Genomic DNA, 27,708 nt, shown 5'->3' with positions numbered 1-27,708 from the left:
AAAGTAAGGGAAAGACTGGTTTTAGCAAAATACTACGTATCAAAAAAGTATTTACAAGACTAGCCTTTAAAGAAAAAGACTCAGTTTAAATCTGCATGTACCACTGTTTGCACTCGTTTACTCAGTTATATTCATATATTCATTATATTCATACCTCTGTACTTCATTGGTAGGGATTTTAAAGCTTCCCATCTTACTTCAAATGTATTATTTGAAAGTACAATTTTAAAACATTTATTCAACAAAATCATATCAGTAATTGATCACTAAAGTATTTCATACTCCTCATCACCTGTTCCACCTGTTTGTTCCATTAACTGAAAATACTTGTCCCTCTACATACACATGAAATGATCTGTGCACATTCTTCATTTAAGGAGGACAGATTTCATGCCAATCACATCACTCCACTGCTCCAGTTATTCATGCTGCACTTCAGCAAACATATTTATTCAGTGATAACTGTTGTCCTTAACAAGTCTGTGAACTCTTCAGGAAAGACACAGTTTATTTGCTTGGGACCCCCTTGCAACCTAAATTGTTCTCAAAAATTTTGAAAAAGTATAGTTCAGAGGCCTTCCTATACTCAGACTTTGATGTGCATTCCCAAGTAATTATGGAGTAGAATATTAAGTATGTTATAGCATCTTCCATGTACAAGGGTAGCCCAAAGCTCTTGGCAATAAGATCCTAAAAATACACTGTGGGTTTCAAAGGCAAAGGCATTTATAAAGGCGTGATATAAAGGGAGATTCACAGCCAGGGACATCTCTCAGTGGAGAAACAAACTGACCACTGCTCAGTGAGGTCAAGAAGTCAGGGCAGCCAGAGGTATAAATCTGACTAGTCACAGATCACTAGTTAGGCAGTGACAAAGGGAAATACAACACAGAACATAAGCTATTGAAGCATGTTTTATTGAACAGTAATTTTCAACACAGAGAATGCAGTTCTTTTCAAACATAAAAAATCACAGTGGATGCAGCGATCTGTTGTTTCAAGGAAGAACAAAGTTCATGAACACCACATCAGAATCACAGTTCTGATTGTAAACAGTACAAAGGTTTTAACGATTTAGAGCCTTATTTATATGTATTGGCTTTATTAAAAGTTGGCATGTGCAATTGGCAACGAATTCCTTCCTCATACTAGTAAGAAAACGTGTTTATTGGTTACTCAGCCACTTGATTAATATGATTAATTTCTTATACACTCTCTTGTAGCTCTAACTCAAAGAGCAGAAACTGTAGGAAACTGACTCAATTTTGCAAGCAATCTAATGCATTTTCACCAATATTCTGGATACATTTACGCCAAATTCTCTTTAACCACAAGGAAAGTTTTCTAACAAAACAAGAAATGTGGAATTAATTAATTAAAAAAAAAAAATAGTCAACAATCAATAACAGAGTTACCAGTCCTAGGGAGGTCAATAAGAAGGGGTTTTGCCAGATACTAATACAGCAGGAGCTGTATTACTACATATACTACAAGCTTTAATGCTGTGAAGTTTCTTCAACCCGTAAGAGGCCCATACATGATCAGAGCGATAGAATCATGCTTTAACAAATCTGGAAAAAGCAGTGATACAAGACATCTGAACTGCAGATGAGATATTGGATTTATTTTATTTTATTCTTTTAAATACTTATTACACTAAGAAATATTTTTTGGAAGTTTCTTCCTATAATAATAAAGACTGTAAATTCTATTAAAAAACTACATGAGGAAATAACTCACTTTTATTTATGAGGCAGGATCACTGCAGTCTGATTTCCTAGAAAGTTACCTAGCATTTTTGTACAGCAGTAGGCTTGAGGGGGAGGCTCTGGCACTGACTCTATTTGCTGAACTGGGCATTCACAGTGGTGCATATCTGCATTGATGCTCCTTACAGGAGTGGCCTTTATTTTCTTTGGAACACATTTTAACCAGCATACAGATACATAACTGTTACTTATTTTTCCTAAAACAATAGAGGATTTTACAGTCAGTACAAAAATAGATACACTGAAAACTTTAATCCACATTAGGCCATAATTACGTCTTCAAGAATAATTAACCAAACGTGCAGCATTAAAGCACTAATGTAAGCCACAGGGCAGTTAGAACACTCATTTGATTCCAACATTTCCAGTGAGTCTTAACAGAAATTCTTGCCTCAGAAATGAGCACTATGCCACAATTAGAAAAGATCAAAAACAGTACAGGACAAAATAATACTTCCACATCAACTGAAAAAATATATATATATTTACAGATTATGAGGAAAGACATGAAAAGCCTCTCCTTTCTGAATAAATACATGTATTAAGGGAATATATCCACTAACTAAAAAAATAGCTTTGTATGATTAAATGAATAGTTCTCAAGTACTGTGTAAAACAATAAAAACATTTAAAGTACAATAGTGCAACTATGTCAGAGCATAAAGCTGATATTTGTCACTTTACATTTCAGGTAGAAGGCAAGGTAACTTTTTGAAGCAGAACAATGGAAATCCTTAAATATTTGTTATTTCCATGTATAAATATTTTGGTTTTGTTTCTACACTGAAATAAATGAAGTTGGTTTTTGTTCTTCTTGTTGTTTTTTCCAAGTTCTTTCGTGTTAACACAAATTCATTCTACCTGTTAGTATGTGAGTATTCAGACCTGATGGAGCTGATCAACACATAATTTCTAAAACCAGTTCCAACTGAGCTATAGTAATATCCCCATTCAGTAGTGCTTTTTCCAATAATTCATATATTGATCATAAAATTACTCCAAGGTAAAACTTTGTTATCAGTTTCCAACCCTGAATCTTAATTAAAAATAAAACACTGTTGCTTTACACGACACACATGAAAATTATGTAGCTTACAAAAAGTGATTCAGTTTTATAAAGTGTCAATGGTTTACGGGTTTACCAGTTCAGCCTGGTTCCATGATGAGCAGGGCAGAGGGATTTCTCAGAATCCATGACACCAAAGACAGGAAAAGAGGGAACCCCAAATTACTTGATAAAAGAACTGCCACAATGTGATGAGAAATTAACTAATTTACTAAACCAAGTATCAGGGGGGGGGAAAAAAACAAAAAAACAAAAAAAAGGAAAAAAAAAAAAAAAAAAAGATAATTAGAACTGGAATTGGCCAAATAAGATATAATGAAAAAGAGATTGTCTGAAAAAAGAAGGCTTTACGCTAAGGCTGAGATGTAGATGTGACAGTCAGATGACCTGCCAACGCCTTACACACATTCCCCCCTGTGCAGGAATGATATCAGCACATTGAATAGTCTTCTGGAGAACATAGTTTCTTCTCTTTGGTATGCGGAACTGGGGTATTAACACTTAAATTCCCAGTGCATGACATGATGTTATGATGTGAAATACCAGTGACCATAAAACCATGACATAAAACTTGGCCAAACAATACAGGATAGACTTTGCTCATTAAAATAAATGAGACAAAGTATCCAAAGAACCCACGGTCCAATCCAGGAGAGAAAAAAAAATAAGTCCCTGACCTCATGTCCTTCAACCTGGTTCTCCACAGGGCATAAGCCTTCACACACCATTCTGTATGAAAAGAACCTCAGCTGTGAAAGGAATTACTGCACTCACACACACACTGCAAACTTTAAAGATCTGAAAGCCACATTTGTCAGGGGCACCCAACAATGAATTACACTGTTGAAGAGAAGAAGACATACCATGATTTTTCAGCAGACTACATGATCTATTCAGCTTCTGCTACTGCAATCGAATTGTTCTTAGCAGCAGCAAATAGCATCAAAAAGGGGAAACAGATTTGCATGTTTACAGATTGGTTTATTTTTAAAGCAAATAATGAGAGATTCAGATTCATTGTTGGGGAAAATGTTTTACACAGAGAGTGGTGAGGTATACGAACACACTGCTCTGAGCAGGTCTGGATGCCCCATCCCTGGGGCCTCGAGCAGCCTGATCAGCATGGGTGACACACCCTGCCTATGGCAGAGGCTCCCCTCCAATCCAAGCTACTAGTCAACAGTCCTATGACTGATGATGAGAGAAATACCTACAGTTTCTACTACATTTTATGAACGTTGGGAACTATTACAAGCAGTAATAACTCAAATCATTCTCTGCTGAGTATCTTGGAAATTTTTTACAGTCAGGCAACAATATTCCCATTAACAAAAGTGTCTGCCATTCATTCCAGCAGTTTCTTTTAATGAACAGTTCATACAGATGCTTTTGTGCATGCAGTAATTCTTTCACCTATAACTTTAAAAATGCATGAAGATTAGAATTACTAGAATTAGAATAGACTTCTCTGTACCATTAAGATTCCTTAATTCATGCCTGAATGAAAAGCTATTGAAAAACACAGGAAAATTACAATCCACATCTCTCTATTACACTGTTGAAGATCTAGCCTAAACAAGCAGAAGGGTACTGAAAAATTATTTCATCTAATCCTGAATATCACGAGTATTATTGGTTGCTCTAGAATTTGGAACAGTAATGGTCCATGCAAATGTCCCTTTCCCTATTGAGTTGTGTAGGATTAGAAATGAAGTCTACTTTTCAGCTCCCAGTCAAATCCTAACTCTTCTGTTTAAATAAATTCTAACCCACTGATGTAAAATTACACCAGTAGCCTACACACCTGCCACTGTCTTCTTCTAATGAACCATGCTACTTTTTGTCTTGAACTTGATTTACCTGTAACTAGGCAACATTTTAATGGCTTAGGGTTTTCTTGGGAAATTTTTCATGTATATGTAAGACCTTCAGAAAACTAGAAACGCAAATACGAGCAAAAAGATTAAAATAATTCATGTTCTTGTCAGAACTTCTCTTTCTGTTCCTGCGAGTGATATATGATACTGTCCTATCATATTCTTTGAGAAATAATGAGCCCATAAAGAAACAAGCAGGTTAGGAAGATAAAATATATTACAGTATTTAATGCACAGGCTAGTGTGGCATTGATTCAGAGCTTGCTTCATTGAATTTCGTTGCTTAAGAAGAATGAAATCAGAAATAAGAGTCAAGCAAGTATATAAATATGAATTAGTAAAAACTAGTGTCTGGATTTTTCCCACAATGTCCAACTTCTAATACACAAATTTATAAATCCATAGCAAAAAGAATACATAATTGAACTCCTTCATTTTTCTTTTTTTTTTCTTTTCTTCTTCTTTTTTTTTTTTTTACATACAGAAATTTCTTATGCCAGGAATGGTGCACTTAAACATTGCAACAGTTCTTTGTGAGTGCTGATTTTTTGACAGGTGTCCCAGCCAGGTTGGTTACTGACCTCGTATCATCTTCATTATCACTTCGTTTTCTCACTTCACTGTGAGGAAAAATAATACATATATATATAAGGAGAGAAAAAAAAACAAAAAAGCAAAAAAACCAACAACAACAAAAAAAAAAAATGCATGATAAATATGCAGCCAATTATTGTATTCTTACTGAAGCTCAAGTTCAGCATTTTGTTTCTTCCAGTACAACACAGCTCAACACCACCTAACTCCCAGGAAAACTTTAATACAATATTTAGTCCACAGAATCAACATATCTTCAAAGATTTCGCTGGGGAAACTGAATCAATTGCAATGGTTTTTTTTCCCTTTTATTTTCTTTTGCTTGTTTTTCTTTAATGTTTTCGCTTCACTATGTTACTATAACAGGTTACATTCAAAGCTGAAAATAAAAAAACAATAAACAACTGCAATTTCAAGCGTGAATTCATACTCAGAGAAAAAAACACAAACTGGATGTTTTGTACGCAGACTTAGAAGTTGTGTATGCATGAGAAATTCTTTATCTTTTCAGGTCCACTGTGATAGGGATTCCTAGAAACTCAAAAGCAAGTTCTAGAATTTCTTGCTAACATGTATATGTACCTTATATACATATACACATGCATAATTTATGTCCCCCTTGTATCAGTAGAATAAATTCATGAAGTTGGGACAATTTTAAATTCAAAGCATCATATTATTCAACAAAACAAACAAAAGGGGAAAGGAATCCCACAGAGAAGTAACAGGTTAGTCTGGAGGACTATCTGCTCCAATGATATGGCTTTTTAGATTTTTTTTTTTACTTCCAAGTAAAATGTTTCTTTCTAAGAAAAAGTATTACTAAACTCAAGAAATTGGAACCAACCATTCCAGACCAAGGTTCTAGGTAATGTCCAGAGCATTTAAGAAACTATGAGCCTATCAGAGAAAACAAATTTTGGAGGTTCTGAAAAGAAAGGCTACAACTGCCAAGACATTTTTATCTTTGAGGCAGTTAAACAAATCTATCATGTTTAAATATTAGAGAGAATTTTCCAACTGTGATTAGCATTAAGTAACTATGTTAAGTATGTTCTCAATTTTGTAAGTCACAGGTTCCTGGAAATGAGTCATTTAAATCAGCAATTAATGTTGATGCTAACAGAACAATGAAACACCTGTGCTCTTGCAGCATCTCTAGTAGAGCTGTCTTCTCTAAGTACATGCATTCTTGAAAACCAAATGTGAAGAAGCAATGATGCTCTCCAAAAAGCCAGCATTTTTATTTGGGCCATGTTTTAACACTGAATAAACAAATACTGACCAGATGTCATTAAGTTTCATTACTGCATGAGCTAAGTCAAAAACAAAAATTAATCTACTTGTTAATTGTAGCCTTGAGTTCGCTGACTAAAACTGAAAAATCTGAGCTTGAGTATTTCTTACTGCCAGCCTTTCAAAATACTGCAGCACAGAACAGTTTGGAAAAGTTGTAAATGCATAATGTTTTGTTCACACTTCTTCACAGAAATACCACATTGCTAAATGGTTGAAATGCAGAGTTCTGTCTTTCAAATAACTTAGAGAAAGTGATATTAAAGAAAGTGTGTGAGATTAGAATGATCAGGTATAAAACCGAGTATGTATTAATACGTATGGTAGAATTAAGAGTTAATTATATGAATAATTGTAAGCATTAGAAATTGATCTATGTATATGAAAGAATTAAGAAAGTAAATCCACGTACTATTGAACATATTATTCATTCACCAACCAAATTTTAAATTTTAAAAATTTAAATTTTAAAAATATTTTAAAATAAGTCTATAACTAAGCTCTAACATTAAATATCAATGACTAAGACAACCATGTAACATCAGTAAGCAAACCCCCTGTCTATACTGAGAATAAAACCTGCCTCACTCTTCTCTATAAAGATTTAACATGGCATTCCTCTTCTAATTTCATTTGTTGAAATTGATATTGAGAAAATTTTAAATATGTACATGCGTGTCTTTGTACATAAGTTTAGATATAATGTCCATTTTATGAAATACAGTCAGCTGTGCTTTTTTGAAAATAGAAAAATGACTACTTACCGAGCAAGATGAAGAACTGCTTCTACAACATTAGATCCATCTTTAGCACTTGTTTCACAGAATAAAGCATTATAAGTCTGTGAACAAAAATTAAGACATTGAGCCAACTCATCTGAAATCGAACTGATTTGGATATGTGTATTTAATTAAAAATGATTTCCTCAGTAATGAAAGGCATGATTACACATGCATTTAAATGAACAGGATATCCTCTGGTATTCCTCATTCTCCAATGTATTCACTTCAGTACAGAAAAAACAAATATCTTTTTAAATGTAATTTTTACTGTAATAGCAACTTTTAGTTGTATTAGTACTACTACTGTATTAGTATTAGTTTAGTAAATATGTAAAGACTCTGCTTTACAGTGGTCAATGCACCAATCCTGCCAGAGTTCTAGAAGAATGTGAACAGTGTCCTCAGAAATACAGTTTGAGTTTTGGATTACTCTATGTGGAGACAGGAGATGGATTTCATAATCCTTGTGGGTCCTTAGAACTCAACATATTACATAATTCAAGCCAGGTTAAGATTCTCATCCACCTACTGGTGTACTTCATTTCACTGGCAAAACTCTATTGCTAATTTCTTATTGGAGGTGAAAAAAACTTTGTCTCCTAGTCCGTTCACCTTAGAAACATGAAGGCTGAAAATAATACCCCAGAAAATAAAAAAAGTTCAGCTCAGCTGCACTGAGGCAAAATTTAGCTCAGCAAGGACCATCAAGATAAATAAAGCTATAGTGAAAACTGCTCATGAATCCTAATAACTAGATCTGAACATGTGACCAGTACATGACATTTGTTTACAAGTTTTTCAGAGTTCTCAGACTGTTCTTGAAACCATTTTATGCTGAAAAGATAGTCATAGATCTTACCATTGCCAGCTTTTCTCCACAGTTTATAGGTACACAATTTTGCCCTTGTTCTGTGACTGCTTGGCGAAGATCTGCTTTGTTTCCTACCATCATAATTGGAATATTCTCATGAGTTGCATCCTGTAAAGAAATTTTTGTTTCCTTATTGCTAAATTCTCAGAATATAAAAAGTTAACTAGCATCATGTCATGACTTCCTTCCCACAGAAATTCATACACGCTACCAAAACCAGATAATTTTATATGCTACATAACTGTTCAGAAAGAGAACATACTTCAGGAAGCCTGTTTAAATATCAGCCTGCATAGGTGTGCATCCATACCCATAAACCCAGTTACATAAGCATGAATTTAATGTTCTAGGGGAAATAGTTATCATATCTAAATGCTTTACAACAAAACTAGTGTGGGAAGAGTGATCAACTTCTGTTTTACTATTAAAATAAAAACAAAAACCTGTCTTAAGAAGAGGAATTTTGCTTACATTTTCCCTCCAATTAAATGACTGTGGAACAGTAGAAAAGTATTTTTCATCGAATTCAAATTTGTATTAAAATAAGCAAGTAGTAGCAAACAGAAATACTGAAATTTTCAGTTGGAGAATGGCTAGTTTACAGAATTTAACATATTGATTTAAAATGCAGAAGCCCCAAGGATTAGGCGAGCCATCCACCTCTGAAACAGTATCTCATGTTTCTTCCAAAAGGAAGTGAATGGTAACAGTGATAGTCTTTCATATAAAAAACATATTCATTTTAACACTAAGCATATAAGAATATTCTAAGAATATTCTTTAATACCATTAGAACTTTCATTTAGTTTGAATTTACAGAAGAGACTTCAATTTGGCTAATTCCTGAGATACTCAAGTTTTACCTATTAAACAAAACTACCTAAAAGGTGTCTGGAATTCTAAAGCAAAGAATAAGCTTTCCATACTATCTCTCTTCAGATAGTCAGACATTAGAGCAATGAAACACAGTTTTAAATTTGCAGGTATTTAAGTTACTTACCCCAATCATATCAATCCATTCTCGCACATTAAGAAAGCTTTTTTCACATGTTACATCATATAAGAGTAAGACACCATCTGCTCTTCTGAAGTACGATTTAGCAATACTTCGGAATCTTTCGGGAAAAAAAAGAAGACTTGTGTGAGACTAAGGAGTTACGCTGGAGACTGTAGCAGTGTGGATTACTCAGCTACGTTTGAAAAAAAATATGAAGCAACAAACTTCCAGCAATTAAGTCCAGGAATGAATTCATCTGTTATAATCATATTTTCTCTTAACACAGCACAGTCTACTAAGGAACTGTACAACAACTAGGTAATTATATTACTAATTGCAATATTCTTCACAAACTTATTATGTGAGAGGAGAATGACTTTGTCTCCAGTTTCCTACGTCACATAAACACTCTTCTTGGCAAAAGTAAATTTACACAGACTAGTACAGAGCTTTGCCACTGAACAGATAAAACTGACTTGGGCTTGTCCTGTTCAGTGTTTTTATTGATGACCTGAATGAGGTCACTGAGTACACCCTCAGTAAGTTTGCAGATGACACCAAGTTATCATGAAGTCCTGATCTGCCTCGGTTAGGAAGGCCCTGCAGAGGGATCTGGGCAGATTGGATTGCTGGGTTGAGGCCAGTGGAATAAAGTTCAACAAGATCAAGTGTAGGTCCTGCACTTTAACCACAACAACCCCAGGCAATGCTATAGGCTTGGGGCAGAGTGGCTGGAAGACCGTGTAGAGGAAATGGACCTAAGAGTCTATCGACTCTCAGCTAAACACAATTCAGCAGTGTGCCCAGGTGGCCAAGAAGGCCAATGGCATCCTGGCTTGTATCAGAAATAGCGTTGCCAGCAGGACAGGGAGGTGATCACCCCTCCGTACTCAGCACTGGTGAGGTTGCACCTTGAGTACTCTGTCCAGTTTTGGGCCCCTCACTGAAGTAGGACTCTGAGGCCCTGGAGCATGTTCAAAGGTCAATGACACCAGTGAAGAGTCTGGAGCACAGGCCTTATACGGAGCAGCTCAGGGAGATGGGATTATTTAGACTGTAGACGAGGAGACTCAGGGTCTCTTATTGCCACTCTACAACTACCTGAAGGGAGGCTGCCATCTGGGTGTTGGCATGTTCTCCCAGGAACTAGCCACAGCACTAGAGGGAATGGCCTAAAGTCACACCATAGGTGGTACAGGTTGGATGTTAAGAAGTACTTCTTCTCTGAGGGTGGTCAGGCGCTGGAATGGCCTCCCAGGGAGGTGGTGGAGTCACTGACCCAGGAGGTATTCAAGAAATATTTGGATGTTGCACTAAGGGACATGGCTTAGTGGAAAATATTGGAGATATGTGGACAGTTGGACTCAATGATCATAGAGGTCCTTTTCAGCTTTTGTGATTCTATGATTCTGTGACCTCCAAGATTAAATTCATACTGAGCCCTACAAGATGTCAGTAAAGTTATGACTCTGCAAGTAAGTGACACAGGATTTTGTGAAAATTCTACATAGAAAATCAAAGAACTTCAGTTGTATACTTAGTAATCTGTACAGTACTCCTGTACGTTTTTGAGTCTTCAGGAGAAGAAAGACTTTTCATATACTAAATTCAATGCAAATCATGATCAGCAATTTCAAGAAAAATATAAGTAAAGAGTATCTCAAATATAAACCTGTCAGAAATGCAGATCTGTAAGAACAAAGACAGGATAAAAATGGAAGGAACAGTTTACAACTACTCCATCTGGATGAAAAAATCCAAATTTAATTTAGAAAAAACCCAAAACACTGAAATGACTGAAGTTGTAGGTAGTCACTAACCTCTCCTGCCCAGCTGTGTCCCACAGTTGTAGTACTGTAGGTTCTCCATCAACAATTAACCTTTTCATTTGAAAATCGACACCTGAAAAGAATAATTTTATATAGTCTAAGAAAAAATATTAATCACCTTAAAAATCCACAGAAAGTTAAATGTTATGCTGCATATACAAAGATAAAGCAGTTATCTCAAACTACATTGCTTGTACTAAATAGATTCACTCAAATAGAGCTGCAAAATCCCCTGAATATGGAAACACATATTTGTCTTTTGAAAATCATTTAAGGGAATATTTGAACCAGATATTTTCCCAGAAACACTGATAAAAATTTAGCATTATGATCAACAAACATCTGTTCTTCATTTTGCAAAACACTTCTATAGGTAAAAATGTTTTATAAGACAGACTTTATTCCAAATCCTAGCGAATTGAAAAATAAATTATAACAAAAACATAACAAAAATCCTAAGTTTGAGCCAATAAAACAAATACATAACTATGACTTTGGAAAGCAAAAATTCAGTCTTTAGAAACAATAAGCAAAATTTGTCATCTGGCAGCTAGAGCAATATACACAATAATCCAGACAAAAACCCCTCCCATTCCAATGACACTTTGAAGAAATGGAGATAAAGAAAGAGACATTAACAGATATTGTGCAAGACTAACGAATGAGTAGACCAGATGGCCACAAGAACTGCAAAATAGTCTGGACACAAATTTTAAGTTTTTTTAAGTGAGTTCAATCCTATTATACACTCCAAATACTCATTAGTCAGTTCTATGCTTTAATGCTGAATTAGAGCTCACCACCTAAAGACTGCAAGCATATTCACAAAAACCTAGCAATCACAGTGGGTAATCTTTTCATCCACTACCTCTAAATAACAACGGTAATATTCACTTTAGAATTTAAGAAGAACAACAACCATACCAAGGGTTGCACTGGTATTGCCTCTGAATTCATTCTTGCAAAGTCTCATAAGGAAACTAGATTTTCCAACCGCTGCATCTCCAGCAAGAATGATCTTGTAAGCCTTCTCTGAACTTGGGTATTTTGGAGTACAATCTGTTGCATCTGACTGAAAAAAACAAAAAACAAAAACTGATTTATCTCATAAAAAACTATACAATACTATAACAAAACATTTTTTGTTTGCTTGTTTGTTCTGTTTTGTTTTTCACTAGAGAACTGGTTACCTGAGGATTAAGAGCATATACATATTTCCTTGTTGAAGCTACTGAGCTGCTTCGACTTACTGGTCTTGAGGATTTCCAATCTAATATTGTACTGCTGCTATGAGGACCATATGCTTCTTCATCCCTGATCTCAGGAACCTGAAAGTATAAGTCCACATATTTAGTTCGATACAAAAACATGCTTTCTGCTTGCAATGTCACAACTAAAACTGACTGAAACCTTTGTTTTTAACAGTTTGGATTAAATGATGAACCTAACTCAACTATGCAGTTCTGGTTGAAACTGTGATTTTTCTCTTCTTCTTTGTGAAAATCTAAGCAGCTGTCTTAAGTGAAATACTCTCTAAACCAAATAAATAACACTTGGTATTCAGTATTCTCCTACCTGTTCTTTTTTGCACAGTGAAAACACTAGCAAATTCTGAAGAATATGAACTTCTTTGTTCTATGAACTTCTTTGATCTTCTGCAACGGAGTGGTGGGACTGGTGGACAAAGGAAAGGCAACAGATGAAGACTACCTGAACTTGTGCAAAGCCTTTGACGTGGTCCTGCATAAAGTCCTTATCTCTAAACTGGAGAAATGTGGATTTGAAGGGTGAACTAACTAAGTGGAAAAAGAATTGGATGGATGCTTTTAGGTAGAGTTGTTACCAATTGCTCTACAGCCAGCTGGAAACCAGTCACAAGCAGTGCCCTTCAGGGTTCTGTCTTGGGACAAGTGCTCTTCAAAATTTTTATCAATGACTTAGACTATGAGATTGTGTACCCTCAGTAATTTTACTGATGACACGAAGACGAGTGGTGCAGACAATACAACAGAAAGAGGAGATGCCATCCAGAGGGACGTAGGCAGGTTTGAAAAGTGGGCCCACAAGGATCTAATCAATAAAGCCAAGTGCAAGAGTTGGGGCAATCCTAGATACAAGTGCAGAGCTAGAGATAAATTCTTTGATAGCAGCCTTGCCAGGAAGGACTTAGCAGTCCTGGTTTATGAAAAACTTAAAATGTGCAAGCAGTGTGTACTTGCAGACTGGAAGGCCAATGGTATCCTGAGCTGCATCAAAAGAAGAGTGGCCAACAGAGAGAGGGAGGTGATTGTCCACCTCTGTTCTGCCCTTGTGAGGCTCCATCTGGAGTACTGTGTCCAGGGCTGGGGTTCCTAGTACAGGAAGGACGTGGGAGCTGTTGGAGCAGGTCCAGAGGAGGGCCACAAAGATAGTCAGAGGATGACCTATACAATGAAAGGTTGAGGGAGCTGGGTTTGTTTCACTTAGAGAAGACTCTGGGGAGATCTCAATGCAATTCTCCAGTACTTAAGAGCAGCTTAGAAACAGGAGGGGGATCAACATTTCACACAAGTATATAGTGATAGGACAGGGGGAAGGGATTTAAACTGAAAAAGGGGAAGCTTAGGTTAGATGTTAGGAAGAAAGTCTTCACTCAGAGGAAAGGTGGTGAGGCACTGGAACAGCCTGCCCAAAGAAATCGTGGATGACCCTGCCCTGGAGGTGTTCTGGGTCACTCTTGACTGGTTTCTGTGCAGCCTGATGAAACTCAGTGATCTTTGAAGTACCTGACCTAAGCCATTCTATGATCCTGTGGTTCCAAACTCTACTAAAACTACATTTGCTGTCTATTACAGCCTACATTTTGTTCTTAAATGGTTGTTTGGGGCATACACTTTACTGAAAGTTTACAGGTAAAGAAAATTTCCATAGGGAAAATTTCAATTTTAAAAATAACTGGGAAAAAAAAAACAACAGTAACTTCAAAGGTTGTTAAACAAAAAAGAAAAGTGTTTCCTTACAAGACATTACTCCCAGTGCTGTTAATATCAAGCTCTCATATATGTGATTTTTCCATTCACTGCTGTAGCATAGCACAAAAAACTGAACCAAAAGCTATTTTACTTCCATAGTACCTGCTTTTAAGTCATTAAAAAAAGAGCTCCCCTTGTAAACTGTTCAACAATCTTCAAAAAATAGTAAGTATACTTAAAAAAAAAAAAAAAAAAGTATTGCTTCAAAAGTCTACCAAAAGAAATCGAAACATCCATAGAATCACAGAATCACCAAGGTTGGAAAAGACCTTAAAGATCATCCAGTCCAACCGTTCACCTATTACCAATAGCTCCCACTAAACCATGTCCCTCAGCACAACATCCAATCGTTCCTTGAACACCCCCAGGGTCAGTGACTCTACCACCTCCTTGGGCAGTCCATTCCAGTGCCTGACCACCCTTTCTGAGAAGTAATGTTTCTGAGAAGTAATGTTTCTGAATACATCTTTCTTCAAAGGAGTAACTATTTAAGAATGTTACAAAAGTCAACCTTTGTTTTTGCTTAAGTACATATAATCCACATACTCAGTTCTATATGGTCAGTTGGCAAAGATCCATCTCATTCTTGCCTCCTACCAAATGTGATCCTAGAGAAGCAGATAAGTCTGGTACTTACATCTATATCAGAAGCATCACCACCATAGTTCTCTTGCATACACTGTGGTCTTTGAAAAGTTCTTTGATGCCTGTATTCCACCTCTGAATCATATTCATTTGAATCTCTCAGGGTAGACAAACCACTGTCAAAACAGCTCTCAGGTAAGCTGTCAACTTCACTGTTTATTCTTTGCATGGGGTCACAAAGAGCTAAAGAATAGTAATCTTCATCCACACAAGATGGAGATGACCTAAAAAGCAAGTATTGAAAAACAAAAACAACAGAATAAATAGATTTAGTTCACAATTGGTTGGGGTTTTCTTCCAACAAAATCTACATCATTCTAGAATGCTGAATACCTACAAATGCTAACCATAACATTTAACACATATGGCACTATATTATTTTGCATTTATAATTTTTAAGAACATTTCTTGGGTGCTCAGATCACAAACAATGCATAAGTCTCTTAAGAGTGTTTATTTATATGCCAAAAAGAATCCATTTTGCTTTGTCCTATGGAAACACATGTGAAGCACTTCACTGCTACAATAGACAATATCAACAGCAGTCCATAAAGATTGCTGCCAGAGGGGCTGAGAGCTTCCAGTGCACACCACAGAAGATCCAGCATATAGGGATGTTAGGGATTTCACTTTACCACACAATAACATGTAGAACTGTCTAATTTCCACCTTTACGGGCTAATGAATAATGAAAGGAAAAAGTGCTGTATTTGTTGTGGATTATCACAGTATTCATGCTCTTTGTATTCATTTATCAGCTAGCCTATAGCAGATCAGTGAAAAACAAATGAAGGGTGCACACTGTAACAAAGTCAAGCTTGTTAGGGATTCACTGAAATAAAAGCCTTTATTAGTGAATTTTCAGCCTCTCTGAAGCAGGGATTCAGTACTAGGAATTTCAAATGCATTTCAAGCAAGTTAGATCTAGATGCACTGTGAAGCTAAAGAAGAGAAAAGGTACTTACTAATGTAAATTGCTTATAACGTTTGAATCCAAATCAGTATTTCATAATGATGATCAGGTGACAAACTATTTAAAATTAGCAGATTTTGAGACATTCGTATATCTTTTTGTCTTTTGAAACTACTAAATCACATCTAATAACATGCCTAATGATGCCTATTAAGTTTTATTCCTTCCATAAGCTCTCTTCTAAAGTAGAAAGACATCACTGAACTGAGAAGTCTTGTGGAAGGAGAATAAAGGATGGGGAAGAAGGGGTTCTAGAGTGCAGCAGCTGGCCCAGGGTCTCTCTGGTGAATGGTGACTCTTCAACACCAAGATGGAAATCAAGAGCCCCTGCTGCTCCATCTACAGCTACAGTGACGTCTCTGGGCAAGCACAATGCTCTAGTGGTTGCTTGGGCCCGACTGAGGTGGATACACCTCCATTGGTTCGTCCTCTGGAGATAGGTCCACCCCCATGGGCTCAACATCACTCTCTAGTGGGTCTGCTTCCATTGGCTTGAGCTTGCTGCTGCTCTCTAGAAGTCAAAACTTCTTTGGAAGAGGAGGATCATTCACAAAATGGGAGGGAAAGGTCTATCTAAGGAGCTCCTAGCCCCCAGTCTCTTCTTCCCAGCCTCAAGTCGGTGTTCTGTTGTCAGGGTCCCCACATTTATCGCGGCTGGCAGGGAGGTGGCTCATGACATCATAAGGCCATGGCAATGTGACTCTAAGAATGTCCCATGTCAACCAAAACTTAGCTGTATTGGGCAAGGGGAGGCTTGACCTGCATGTCACCAAGGTGATTTCTCTTTAATGTTTTCACTGTTGATCCCAATAGAGATATGGAAGTTCTATTAAGTAAATTTGTGGATAATACTAAGCTGGGAGGAGTGTTGACTACCTTGGGGGTAGAGAGGCCTTGCATTAAGATCTGGGCAAGTTTGAGGGTGGTCATCATCTGCATGAACAAGAGCAAGTGCTGGGTTCTGCACCTGGAATAGGGCAACCCTGGTTCTACATGCAGACTCAGGGGTGAGGGACTGGAGAACAAGCCTGCAAAATGGGATCTGGTTGTTCTGGCTGGTGACAACTTAAATGTGAGCCAGCAGTGTACCCTGGCAGCCAGAAGGGACAACCATACTCTGCGGCACCCCTCACGGCTGGGTGAGGGAAGTGGTTGTCCCACTCTACTCTGTGCTGTGTCACCTCACCCCCAGCACTGGGTGCAGCTTTGGGTGTCACAACATAAGATGCTATTAGATAGGGTCCAAAGGAGGGCTACAGAAATGGGGAAGGGGCTAATGGCATGGTGTGTGAGGAGCTGTGTAGTTTGGCTGACCAGGAAGGAGGGAAATGCCTATACCATAATGGTTTATGCTTGCCATAAACCACAAATTTTTAATGGCATTTCCAGTTATTTCAAATAATAAGGATGAAATAAAAATTTTCACAAAATAGAATGATCTAGACCACTCAAATTTGAATCCAGAGCTCTGTGATATCAATGAGAGCCTCTGCAATGACCTGAACATGTTCTCATCAAAGAAGGGCAACAAAGCTGGTGAAGGGCTTGGAGAATATGCACTACAAGGAGGGACTGAAGGAACTGGGGCTGTTTAGTCTGGGGAAGAAGAGGCTGAAGGGATTATTGCTCTCTTCAAAAATACCTGAAAGGTGCTCGTAGCGAGAGTGGGGTTGGTCTCTTCTCTCTGGTGACAGGTGACAGGACAAGGGGAAATGATCTCAAGTTGCACCAGGGTAAGTTTAGGTTGGATATCATGAAAAACTTCTTTACAGAAAGAGTTATGCACTGGAATAGGCTCCTCAGGGAGGTGGTTGAGTCACCGTCCCTGGACATGTTCAAAAATTGTCTGGATGTGGTATTCAGGGAAACAGTTTAGCAGGGGGTCGTTAAGAGTTATGGTAGCATAGTTAGGTTGTGGTTGGACTTGATGATCTTGAAGGTCTTTTCCAACCTGAGCAATTCTATGATTCTACGATTCCATGACTTTGATTCAGTAGGTAAAAAACCAAGGACACTCTGACCAGTAACAACATTTGTTACACAGGTAACAGAGGAAGGAGGAGGCATTGAGAATTAAACCAAAAACAGGAAGAGGTTGTCTGAATTCCCTGTTAATTCACCATTATCACTGAATAAATTTTTCCTGAACTTCCTGATGTTATTGAAAACATTGCTATTGAATTCACCATACTATGGATCTTATTCTATGGTTACATATTTCTTCCAAATCAGGAAGAATTACTTTCTCTGTTACTTGACAATATTTGATATTCTAAGACATTTTTGATGACCTAGTCTTTTTCAACTTAGTAGAAGCAAACCTGGCTTACCTATCGTAACGTGGGTTCAGAGGAGACTGTCCACCACTACATTTGGGACTGCTCCTAGAAATAGTACTTCCTGGTGAGGTATTTGCTAACCGCTGTAAAAGATGAATAATAAATGCATAATAAGTTTGATGAGCATAATATAAGCATCATATTCATCATGATCAAAATATATATCAACAGAATGACTACAGTGCATTTTAATGTATATCCAACCACTTATTTTTAAATAAGCTTCATTCCTTAAACAGAATTAGTTGTCTAAAGAACACTACAATACACTATTTAGGTTCCATTGTTGCCTTAATGCTGGACCCGCTGCCCACATTCAACTATAAGAAAATGGAATTTCCAAAAGGATTATTACATTGATTATGCATTGTCTACTAGTGTGAAAAAGAAATTTTATTAGCAGAGATAGAATTTGCTTTCCTTGAGTATGTTTTGGGGCATGTCAGAAGGAAATTCTGTCTTCAGTCTTCCTGTCCAGTATTTTTATTGTAGGACCATTATTCTGTCTAAATTATTTTTTACACTTCCAGCATTGCAGGAGCTTGCCCAATTAATAGTTTTAAAGTCTAGAAGGCTTTCTAATACCAGAAAAGTTCCAAAAAGGTCCAAAAAAGTCCATAAAAAGCCCAGAAGGTCTGAGTGAGATTGCTATTATCAACAGCCTCTGTTAGTTGTTAGCCCACTCACTTGCCTGGACAGAAGTTGAAGTCAGGTTCAGATCTTGTTACAAAGAAGTTAGTTTTCTGAAATTCTGTGTTTTCAGTGATAAAGAGCTGCCACATAAACAAATCTGACACATTTCCTTCTCTGTGAAAAAACAGCTAATTTGTTCACCTCATCAGGTATATTTGGTGATAAATTCAGTATTTTCTAAAGCACCTTAAGCTTTGCTGGAGCAAAAGCCCTATTGTTGCACATTAAAATCTACTGAAATCCAACCACATAAATACAATCCCAGAGTAAGATGATTGAATGTAGCTCAGTTTTCCAAGTACTCATCAAATATATACCAACTTATATTTGGCATATTATTTCTTACAGCAACTCATAGCAAAATTATAGTTACATACCAATGATCTGTTGAACTTGCTGAAACTGTTTTCAAGTGCAGTTCTTAAACCATCATTGCTGTCATGCAGTTTTCTGTTAGCTGATCTAAAAAGGAAATACAGTTTAACTTATGAAAGTATAACAACTTAAACTTAAAAACTATACAATATAAATATATAGTATGAAGCAAATAAAATTTGGAAAAAAATACACATTTTAAAAGAAAATGTTTTATTCTGCTGTAGATGAATAGCTGGTAATAATCCCGCTTAAGAAATTTTGCTGAAACAAATTACTGATCATAAAAAAAGCACCGTAAAGTCTTCCTAAGTCTTCCTGTAAATAGTAATGCAGAAAAAAATCGGTATGATTTTAGAAGGCATAAACAGAACATGGATAGGGTGCTAAAACTGGATTGTACAGTAGTCATCTGTTGCACAACTATTTTGGGGAAAAAGGAAAAATCAGAAAGGCAATTAATACCATTCCAAATGAATTCAGCCTTCTAAATGTATCTGTAGAAGCGGAAGCTCATGTGCCTTTTTTTTTTGTTTGTTTGAGGAAAAGAGACATCGAAGAGAAACACAAAACTCAGAAGTAACACAAACTAGCTCTGTGCCATTGGAGAACTGGGCCTTGAGGAACTCAGCCACCAGCACCAGTACCTGGCCCCTGTGCAGTTGCCCCATCACAAGCTGTGGGTTTGTCAGTGCAGATGATCCAATCCCTTTGCACCAACCTATTTTCCATCTTTTATTGAGAATATGCATTCTAAAAGACTTCTAATGGCAAAGCCATAATTTGCCCACATGTTTCCAAGTCATGCCAAGGGCTGTGTTTCCTGCTTCATCCATAACAAAAGGAAGCCACTGCTTCCATTGCAGACACACTGGTATGACAGCACAGCTGAAACAAACACCATTTTCTAACAATCCAAGGCCTATTGCTGATAGATGAGCAGTTGGACTGGATGATATTGGAGGTCTTTTCCAACCTTGGCAATTCTATACTTCTGTGATTCTGACGCAAGTATACAGAACACAAATATAAGATGAAATTATATAGATAAGCAGACTACCTTCCATGAGAACTGAAGCCATTTTAGTACTTTGTATTTTTTCCTAAATCTCATCCCAGTCTTTTGCAGAGCTATAGAAATGTTTACCTGCACCTACATAAGGACTATGTTTGTTAAAAATACATCTGAACAGCTGAGAACTTACTGAAGTATTTCAATTTGTCTTTCCAGATTATCTCTGTCTTCAGTATACTCCCGAATCATTTCTAGGTCTCTACAAAAAGAAAAAGGTTATATAAGAAGTTGTATTTAATATAGTATTCTTTTATTTTGTGTTGTGGACAGTAGACTTTTTCAAGGTATTTCTGAATTAAGCTTTTCAGGGTACACATCTCTGACTTCTAGAATACAGTAAAAGCATTTTTTTACACAAAATAAAATAATTTTCTAACTTCATTAATCTCTGCCAGTACATCTCAAAAAAAACCGTGGATGAAAAGTAAAGGTTGCAGGGTAGAGTCATTGGGTTGGGCTGGGCTGGACAAACAGGCCTTGGGCATTCCATGGGCCCATGAGATGAGGGGAAGCAGCCAGAGTTCAGCAAGCTTAGACTCAGCTGCTTCAGTCTTGTCACAGCAGGCCTTGGTTGGAGAGGATGTCATGGTTTCAGCTGAGATAGAAACCTGAAAAGTGGACTTTCAGTATAAATGCAGGCTATAAGAAGGAACAGACTCTTTAACAGGATCGGCTGTGATAGGACAAGGGAAAATGGTTTTATACTAAAGGAGAGGAGATTTAGAATGGATGTAAGAAAAGTTTGTTGTGATAACAGTGGTGAAGCACTGCAATAGTTTGCCACAGAGAAGTGGTGGATGCACCATCCCTGAAGATTTTCAGTGTCAGGCTGGATGGGGCTCTAAGCAACCTGATCTAGCTGTAGGTGCCCCTGTTCTGTGCAGGGGAGTTGGACTAGATAGCCATTAAAGGTTCCTCCCAACTCAATTCTATGATTCTGTGATCAATGAAACAGTCATATAAGAGGACTCACTGCCCTTGAAATACCTTTTATGTTATATGAGGACAACAGTTTAGTAACACTGCCATAAAAACTCCTCCAAATCAATCTGAATGTCTAGAAGCAGCACTTATTTGCCCTAAATGAACTAGCTGAGATGGATGTGGAAAGCTGGAAAGCTTCCCAAACTATTTTTGCTAATATTTATAGAGATATTCTTCAGATTGAAAATCATGGAGGAAAAAACTTGTACTCCTAACTGAAGTCCCCGTTAGATTTCCTTGAACAATTATGAGTGTTTGCATCACATCCAGAACTAGTTCTTTCAGATATCTGACCAGCAAAATGAACAGTAGTCGTGGTGTCAAATATTCATTCACCCACCTAAGGCAACTTTAGAGGATAAGTTACTGACTTAATACATTATACCTACACGAAACAAAAGATTATTTTCCCAGTGAAGATAATCAAGTAAAAGCATTTACCTCTCTGTGTTCAAAGTCTGATCTGCATATTCACTTTTCAAGCTATCTAACTCACTCTGGAGAAAAGCAATATTTGTTTGTGCTTCTAAGAGGTCTTTCTTAAGTTTCTGATTTTCCTGTATAAAAGAAAGACATTAAATGTTAATTGTTACAATCATCTCCATAAAATGCTGACATACCATAATGCTTAAATAAAAACCAATAAAATACATGAAAATGAAGACTAGGAAAGTTCAGCAGAGATGAGAAATGAGGATTAAATATCAGAGAAGTCAGCAAACCAGTAGGCCAGGTTCACTGAAATCTGACTTTCGGGTTTCACAGTCCCATAAAAATGGGATTATGCCATTTTAAGCCATTTCTAAATGTGCATAAACATTATATAGAACTGTTTTTTCCAAGTTAGAGATCCTCACACAGCTATCAATAACCACAGAAGTTTCTCTCTTTTCTAGCTTGTTAGATTATGTATTTAATTTGTTTTATTGAATAGCATAAAATACAAAAAAAAATTTAAAAAAAATCTGTATTGCAAGAAGAATAAAACTGAAGCTAAATTAATGTATTAATGATAAACACTTCATACCAGCAACATATCATGTATTCTCTTTTTCAGTTCAATAACATCTTCCCTGATATTTAAGTTTTTCGATTGCTCTTCAACCTAAAAGAATTATAAAATCACCCAGTTAACACACATACTTGATTATTCTCATTCAAAATACATAAAATGTAATGGAAATCATATCAAACAACCCCAAGAACATGTTATAGCTATGAAAGATTTAAAAATCGATAGTATTCCCAGCTTCATGAGTAGGGAGCATTCTTCCAAAAACTTCTTGTTGTCTGTACATTACAAATACTTAATTTCTACTTGGCACTCTGGAATTTGGTACAGGTATTGAATACATACAACGTGGAAGACAAAACCCAGCAACTGAGAAGACTGTAACAGCTGTATCCTCACTAACATAAATATGTGTGTATATATATGTACTACTTCATCTAACGTCAATTCTGTACAGTGTATTTATCAAAAGTTTTCGTGTTTCTCATGAGAAACTTCCATTTATATCAGTGCTCTTCTGAGTTCAATTCAATGTGGAAAAATAAATCTTAAATAGTTAAAAAAATTCTAGTCCAATTTGCAGCAAACACTACTAACAAAATTAAAACTAGATTATAAAATAATCCAAACCAGTATTCATATCTAACATGTCAAGTTATCCTTCAATTAGGCTTTGAATTAATCAGGTTGGAATTAGATTTAGACTAGCAATAACTAATTCCACTAGTAATGTCTGTTTAAAATTATAGCTCAAACTTATCCCAAAAATTAAAGTCTGAAAGAAATGTGCTGACAAAAACACTGTATTGGTTCAACATACTGCATTTTTATTGCCCATTTCATCTAGTTCTATTCATTACAATTAGTGGCAATGTACTAGATGTTTCTAACATATCACATACAAGGATCTTCAAAATTATTCAGCAAGAGAATCTGGCTATCTGGTCTCTTCACTATGTATTTCAGTAAACTATACAAAATGTATACATCAGCACAGAACTACAACGCATATGAAAAAACAAACAAACAAACAAAAAACTTATTTTAAGTTGCCATTTACATATGCAAATAAACTTAAATGGCTGCATTGTGAATATCCATCTTGGGGAAGGCCCTTCATAAGGTCAGCATCTCTTGCACAAAAAAATTCAAGTTATGAGTTCAAGTCACTTACCTTTTTAAGTTTTTTTATAGTCACCTGAAGATCCCCAACTTCAGTGTCATACTGGCGCTTCAACTCATTTAGTGCTTCTTCAGCTTTTCGTTTCTCCTATAATATTTGTTATCTTATTAAATGTGGAAACAGACTTCAACTGTTTCTTAAAAGACACAACTGCCAGCTTGGAAAGCAAACATTTTTTTCCCCAGTACATTAATAAGTGCAACTTCACATTAAGTCAACCACCTTGTCCTTAAATCTACAGACACTGGTTCTACTATTGCAGTCCACTTACAAAAACAGTGAGGAGAAAGAAAAGTTAGGGGTTCAGCCCTGAATTCAGTGCTTTGCTTTCACATCAGTCTCTTTCTCTTAGCATTTTAAATGTCTTAAACAAAGCCATGTATGAAGGTGCATATTATATATACAGATGTCTGTACAGACAGACATGCAGGTCAGAGCACTGCACCCTTACTTTCAAACCAGCCTTCTGTGGTGTGGGATCCAACATGCTTGCAACAGCACTACTATACCACCTTTAGTTAGTTACTCATTTACTTCAATTTTTTTTCTTTTTTTGCTTGCAAACATTTTATTAATACAAAACCATGTTTGGCGAAAGACATGCTGATGGCAGCATCCTTAGTCATGGGAGTTTCACACAGCAGTTGATCCTAAACCAACTGCATTATTGAGGAAATCATTTTAATTCAAACAAAGAGACATGGGACTGGGAAAAAGAAGACGTTAGGACTGATAGGAAAAGAATGCACCCAGCTCTGACAAGCACTCCTGGATGCAGAGGTGCATAGTTCGCAGCACAGGGAGACAGATGGCAGTGGCAGGACGTGCTGCTAGAGTGACAGCCTGTGCTTCCCAACAAGAGATGGCAGGTGTGGACTTTGCTCAGAATGCAATCAGACGCTGACATCCGTGTGTTAAAATGATCATCAGTCAAAGTAATCAGCTTAAGCTGGATTCTCTGACTACTGGTCCCTGTATCAGACTCTTAAGTATTGTTTGGTAACTATTTGCTTCCCTGAAGAAATAAAAGAGGATAGGTTCATGCTGCAGATGCCATCACGCAGAGGCAGGTGTCACCATGGCATGAGATCACTCTAACAAACAATAGTCATGAATGCAGGCTGTAAGATTAATGGCTGAGCACAATCCCACAAAGTAAATATCTTACATTTACTCTCAGGGCGTTTTAGGAGGTGGAGTACAAGGAGCTATGAGCTACAGAAAATGTACATGAGTGAAAATGAGGAAAGTACTGTAGGAAACAAGTCATGACCCACCTTTGATATCTGGGTGTGAAAACTCCATTCCAGCTCAGTGACAATCTGAAAACTAACACTGATAAAAACTGCTGCCCTGCCATTTATTTAGCATTTCAACCCAAAGACTAGATCTAGCATAAGCACTGCAAACTACAAGGCATTTTATTGCATCACAAGGGTCCTTTTTAGAAGCTAAAACAATCTATATGCAGATCATAGTTAGCAGTCTTTTATGTAAAGATCATATCTAATTGCAGAGGTTCTCAGACTGAATGAGTGCACACATCCAGGTCATCCTTTTACGGTAGGGAATAAGGCTTACAGGGCTTTTCCCAGTGATTAAACACTTCATGCAGAACAGAAATTTTCCAAAGCAAATGCCTATGCTTTCTAAACAAAAATGCATATTATCTATGAAAATAGTAAGCTTTTCTGTTCTCAAAGTTTTATTGTAATTGGTTAAATATACATATGCTATTTTGCTGGAATGTGTTAACATTTTTATGCTTTGTGTTTTGTTACAAGGAAAAAAAAAACCAAAAAAAAACCCAGACTTTGATGGTAGGAATATTTCCTGTTGTACAGAACAAGACATTTGAAGCAAATCTGCCAGAGCACTGTTTCTCTTCACAGCTCAATTGCTAAGAGATATTTAAAATCGACCCATTGCCTGACTGCACTTCATTGCTTCCTATTTCGTGAATGCTTTCGTGAAAGAACACATACCACATAAGTAAAGGTTCAGTAGTTTTTGCTACCAAATTAATGACCACAGCCAGAATACACATTTTAACTAGTGAACTTCTTTCATCCGCATTAGAATATTTCGCATGAACTGTTGCTCTTCCACTCAGTGCAAAGCTAGGTATACCACATAAATTTAGGAACAGTTCAATAGGAAGCAGCGAAGACAGGCAGAGCAATTTTCTTTTACTGCTTTCTGATTAGAATTAGACAGACACTTGTGGTGCTACTCAAGTTTCCAATATGACAAGGGAAAAGGATTCTTGTACTTCACATGAAGACTGCAAGTGAGATGGAACAACATCTGAAAACTGAGCACACTGAAACAAGTGAAATCCCCATCAACTGAGGGGTTCAGGCCCTCACACTCTGGTATCACAAACACCCTCTCTCCTCTAGAAATCTCAAACCTAAAACTGCAGGATCAGAATGCATCAGCAGGGGAAAGATCACTGCTTCAATCAGATGTAAAAATGAAGAATAAATGATCTGAGCATTAATTACTTAAATTCTCGCATTATTAGAAATAGATTCCATCATCTCCTGGTGAAATGCCAATTTTTTCTAATCAGTTACTGATACTGTTCTCAGAAATAAACTTCTTTGCATGAAAATTTTCTTACAAAAGAGTTTTGTTTCTTTTTCTTGCTTTATTACACCTGAACAGTCATTCCCCTTTGGGTAAGCAATAAGAGAACACATTTCCCACCTTATGGGAGGTTTCTTTTCATCCAGGCTCTGTTTACAGTCAGCCTAGCAGCATTGAAGATTCACCTGGCGATTAATTAACTCCACAGAGAGTTTGGTCACAATGAAATTGTGTAAACAAAAAATACTCACTTCCTTTTTAACTTTTTGCTCTGCAGCCTGTATCCGTTGTTCCATCTCTTCCTCCAGCTCACTGAGCTGAACTGTTGCTTTATCCTGAGCTCTAAAATTTAAAAGTAAATATCGTTTTAGAAATTGCCCTGTGTCTTGACAGACAATTGTGTGAAATACATTTGATGAAATGAATTAGATAGACAAACATTGAAAAAACATTTAACAATGGAAACAATTTTAAACAGCATTTAAGAATGACCAGACCTTGAAATCAATGTGTTTGGGAACCAAAAATCACAAATTTGAATTTGAAAATACATGCAAATTAGATTTTAAATTACAGCAGATGGCAAATGATTAGTGTGAAAGGTATCTCATACTGAAATTTAAATTACAAAGATAAAAGGACCCTCTGGTTTTCCTATGACAAGGCTTCTAGACAATAACGACAGCAACTTGCACTATCTATCCTGTTCTGAGCTAATCTCCTTGAAGCTGGAGAAGCAAAAATATGTTTTTTAAAATGAAATTATAATGGGAGTGATGCTAAACCACGCAGTTACAGATGTGAAGAATGGTCAAAATGCATTAGATTAAAGCATTAGATGTATGAACAAAGACAGGACATACCCAAAACATCAACAGGGAACATTTACACAAAAGTGGGTGCATGTAAACAACTTCTGAACTCTGTTTATGAAAATTCTGTTTGGCATATTTTGTCATTAACCAATAGTAGTTTAATCCAACAAGGTAGAATAGGGAGAAAAGTAAGTGCATAAATGAACTAGAAGTAAAGCTTACTGTACCTTTTCACTGCGATGGCCAAGGTTTCCATCTCTGTGCTTTGAAGTTTGATCTCTCGGATGAAGTTCTGAATGACATGCTCATACGACTGGATTAATCTTGGTTCTACTAGGTGTATGTTCTGATACAGAACACTGACTTGCTCTTGTCTGAAAAAGACAGATCCTTTTTTAACACACTTACTTGGAACAATGCTCTGTAGGGGTTTGAAAAATGCTATAAATTGAAGTATACCTCTTTATTTTCTATTTTTTAAATTTAACTTGTACAGACTTTGAATATACAGCAAAGATACATCTCAATTCTTCTAAATTATTTTTACCCCTTCCATTTCTTTAACACAGCTACTGCAGAAAAACATTTTTTAGCTTAAGTAAATTTTTTGTACTTATATTTGTGATACACTGAAGAGTGTGCCACTAGAGCAAAACCATAATGTAAATCAAGATTGTTGGTGGCTATAACAATAAACTATACACTGTGGAGAGGTTTACTGCTGTAAGAAACTGAATGAAAAAAGAAATGGAAGGGGATAAGAATACCAACTACCTAAGTTAAAAGTAAAAAAAAAAAAAAAAGAAGAAGAAGTGACATCACTACAGGGAGTAAACTGAACAGAGAACAACGCTGCAATAGTAAGGAAATAAATAAGCATGACCCGCAAAACTGGACATTAAGAAATACTACTTTTCTAAAAGAGTGGTC

The 27,708-nt window shown here is 36.5% G+C and overlaps 1 protein-coding gene across 1 annotated transcript in view; it reads right to left on the bottom strand.

Annotated features, from left to right (window-relative positions):
* Window positions 1–896: 896 nt before the first annotated feature.
* RASEF (RAS and EF-hand domain containing) overlaps window positions 897–27,708 on the bottom strand; it is a 40,006-nt gene continuing 13,194 nt past the window's right edge. The window contains exons 2-17 of the mRNA XM_015849261.3: window positions 27,006–27,152; window positions 26,215–26,305; window positions 23,363–23,458; window positions 22,204–22,281; window positions 21,618–21,733; window positions 20,323–20,391; window positions 19,120–19,204; window positions 18,041–18,132; window positions 14,730–14,961; window positions 12,272–12,409; window positions 12,006–12,153; window positions 11,073–11,154; window positions 9,256–9,370; window positions 8,244–8,363; window positions 7,367–7,443; window positions 897–5,332 (exon numbers count right to left, since the gene is read on the bottom strand). Of these exons, the coding sequence (XP_015704747.2) occupies window positions 5,224–5,332; window positions 7,367–7,443; window positions 8,244–8,363; window positions 9,256–9,370; window positions 11,073–11,154; window positions 12,006–12,153; window positions 12,272–12,409; window positions 14,730–14,961; window positions 18,041–18,132; window positions 19,120–19,204; window positions 20,323–20,391; window positions 21,618–21,733; window positions 22,204–22,281; window positions 23,363–23,458; window positions 26,215–26,305; window positions 27,006–27,152 (1,795 nt within the window). The 3' untranslated portion in view covers window positions 897–5,223. The remainder of the gene's footprint in view (window positions 5,333–7,366; window positions 7,444–8,243; window positions 8,364–9,255; window positions 9,371–11,072; window positions 11,155–12,005; window positions 12,154–12,271; window positions 12,410–14,729; window positions 14,962–18,040; window positions 18,133–19,119; window positions 19,205–20,322; window positions 20,392–21,617; window positions 21,734–22,203; window positions 22,282–23,362; window positions 23,459–26,214; window positions 26,306–27,005; window positions 27,153–27,708) is intronic.

This window comes from Coturnix japonica, chromosome Z, assembly GCF_054131305.1.
Source record: "Coturnix japonica strain WE chromosome Z, WE-NBRP24, whole genome shotgun sequence".
NCBI classification, from domain to species: domain Eukaryota; kingdom Metazoa; phylum Chordata; class Aves; order Galliformes; family Phasianidae; genus Coturnix; species Coturnix japonica.
The sequence above is the reverse complement of the archived record's forward strand: the minus strand, read 5'-3'. Positions and strand labels throughout refer to the sequence as shown.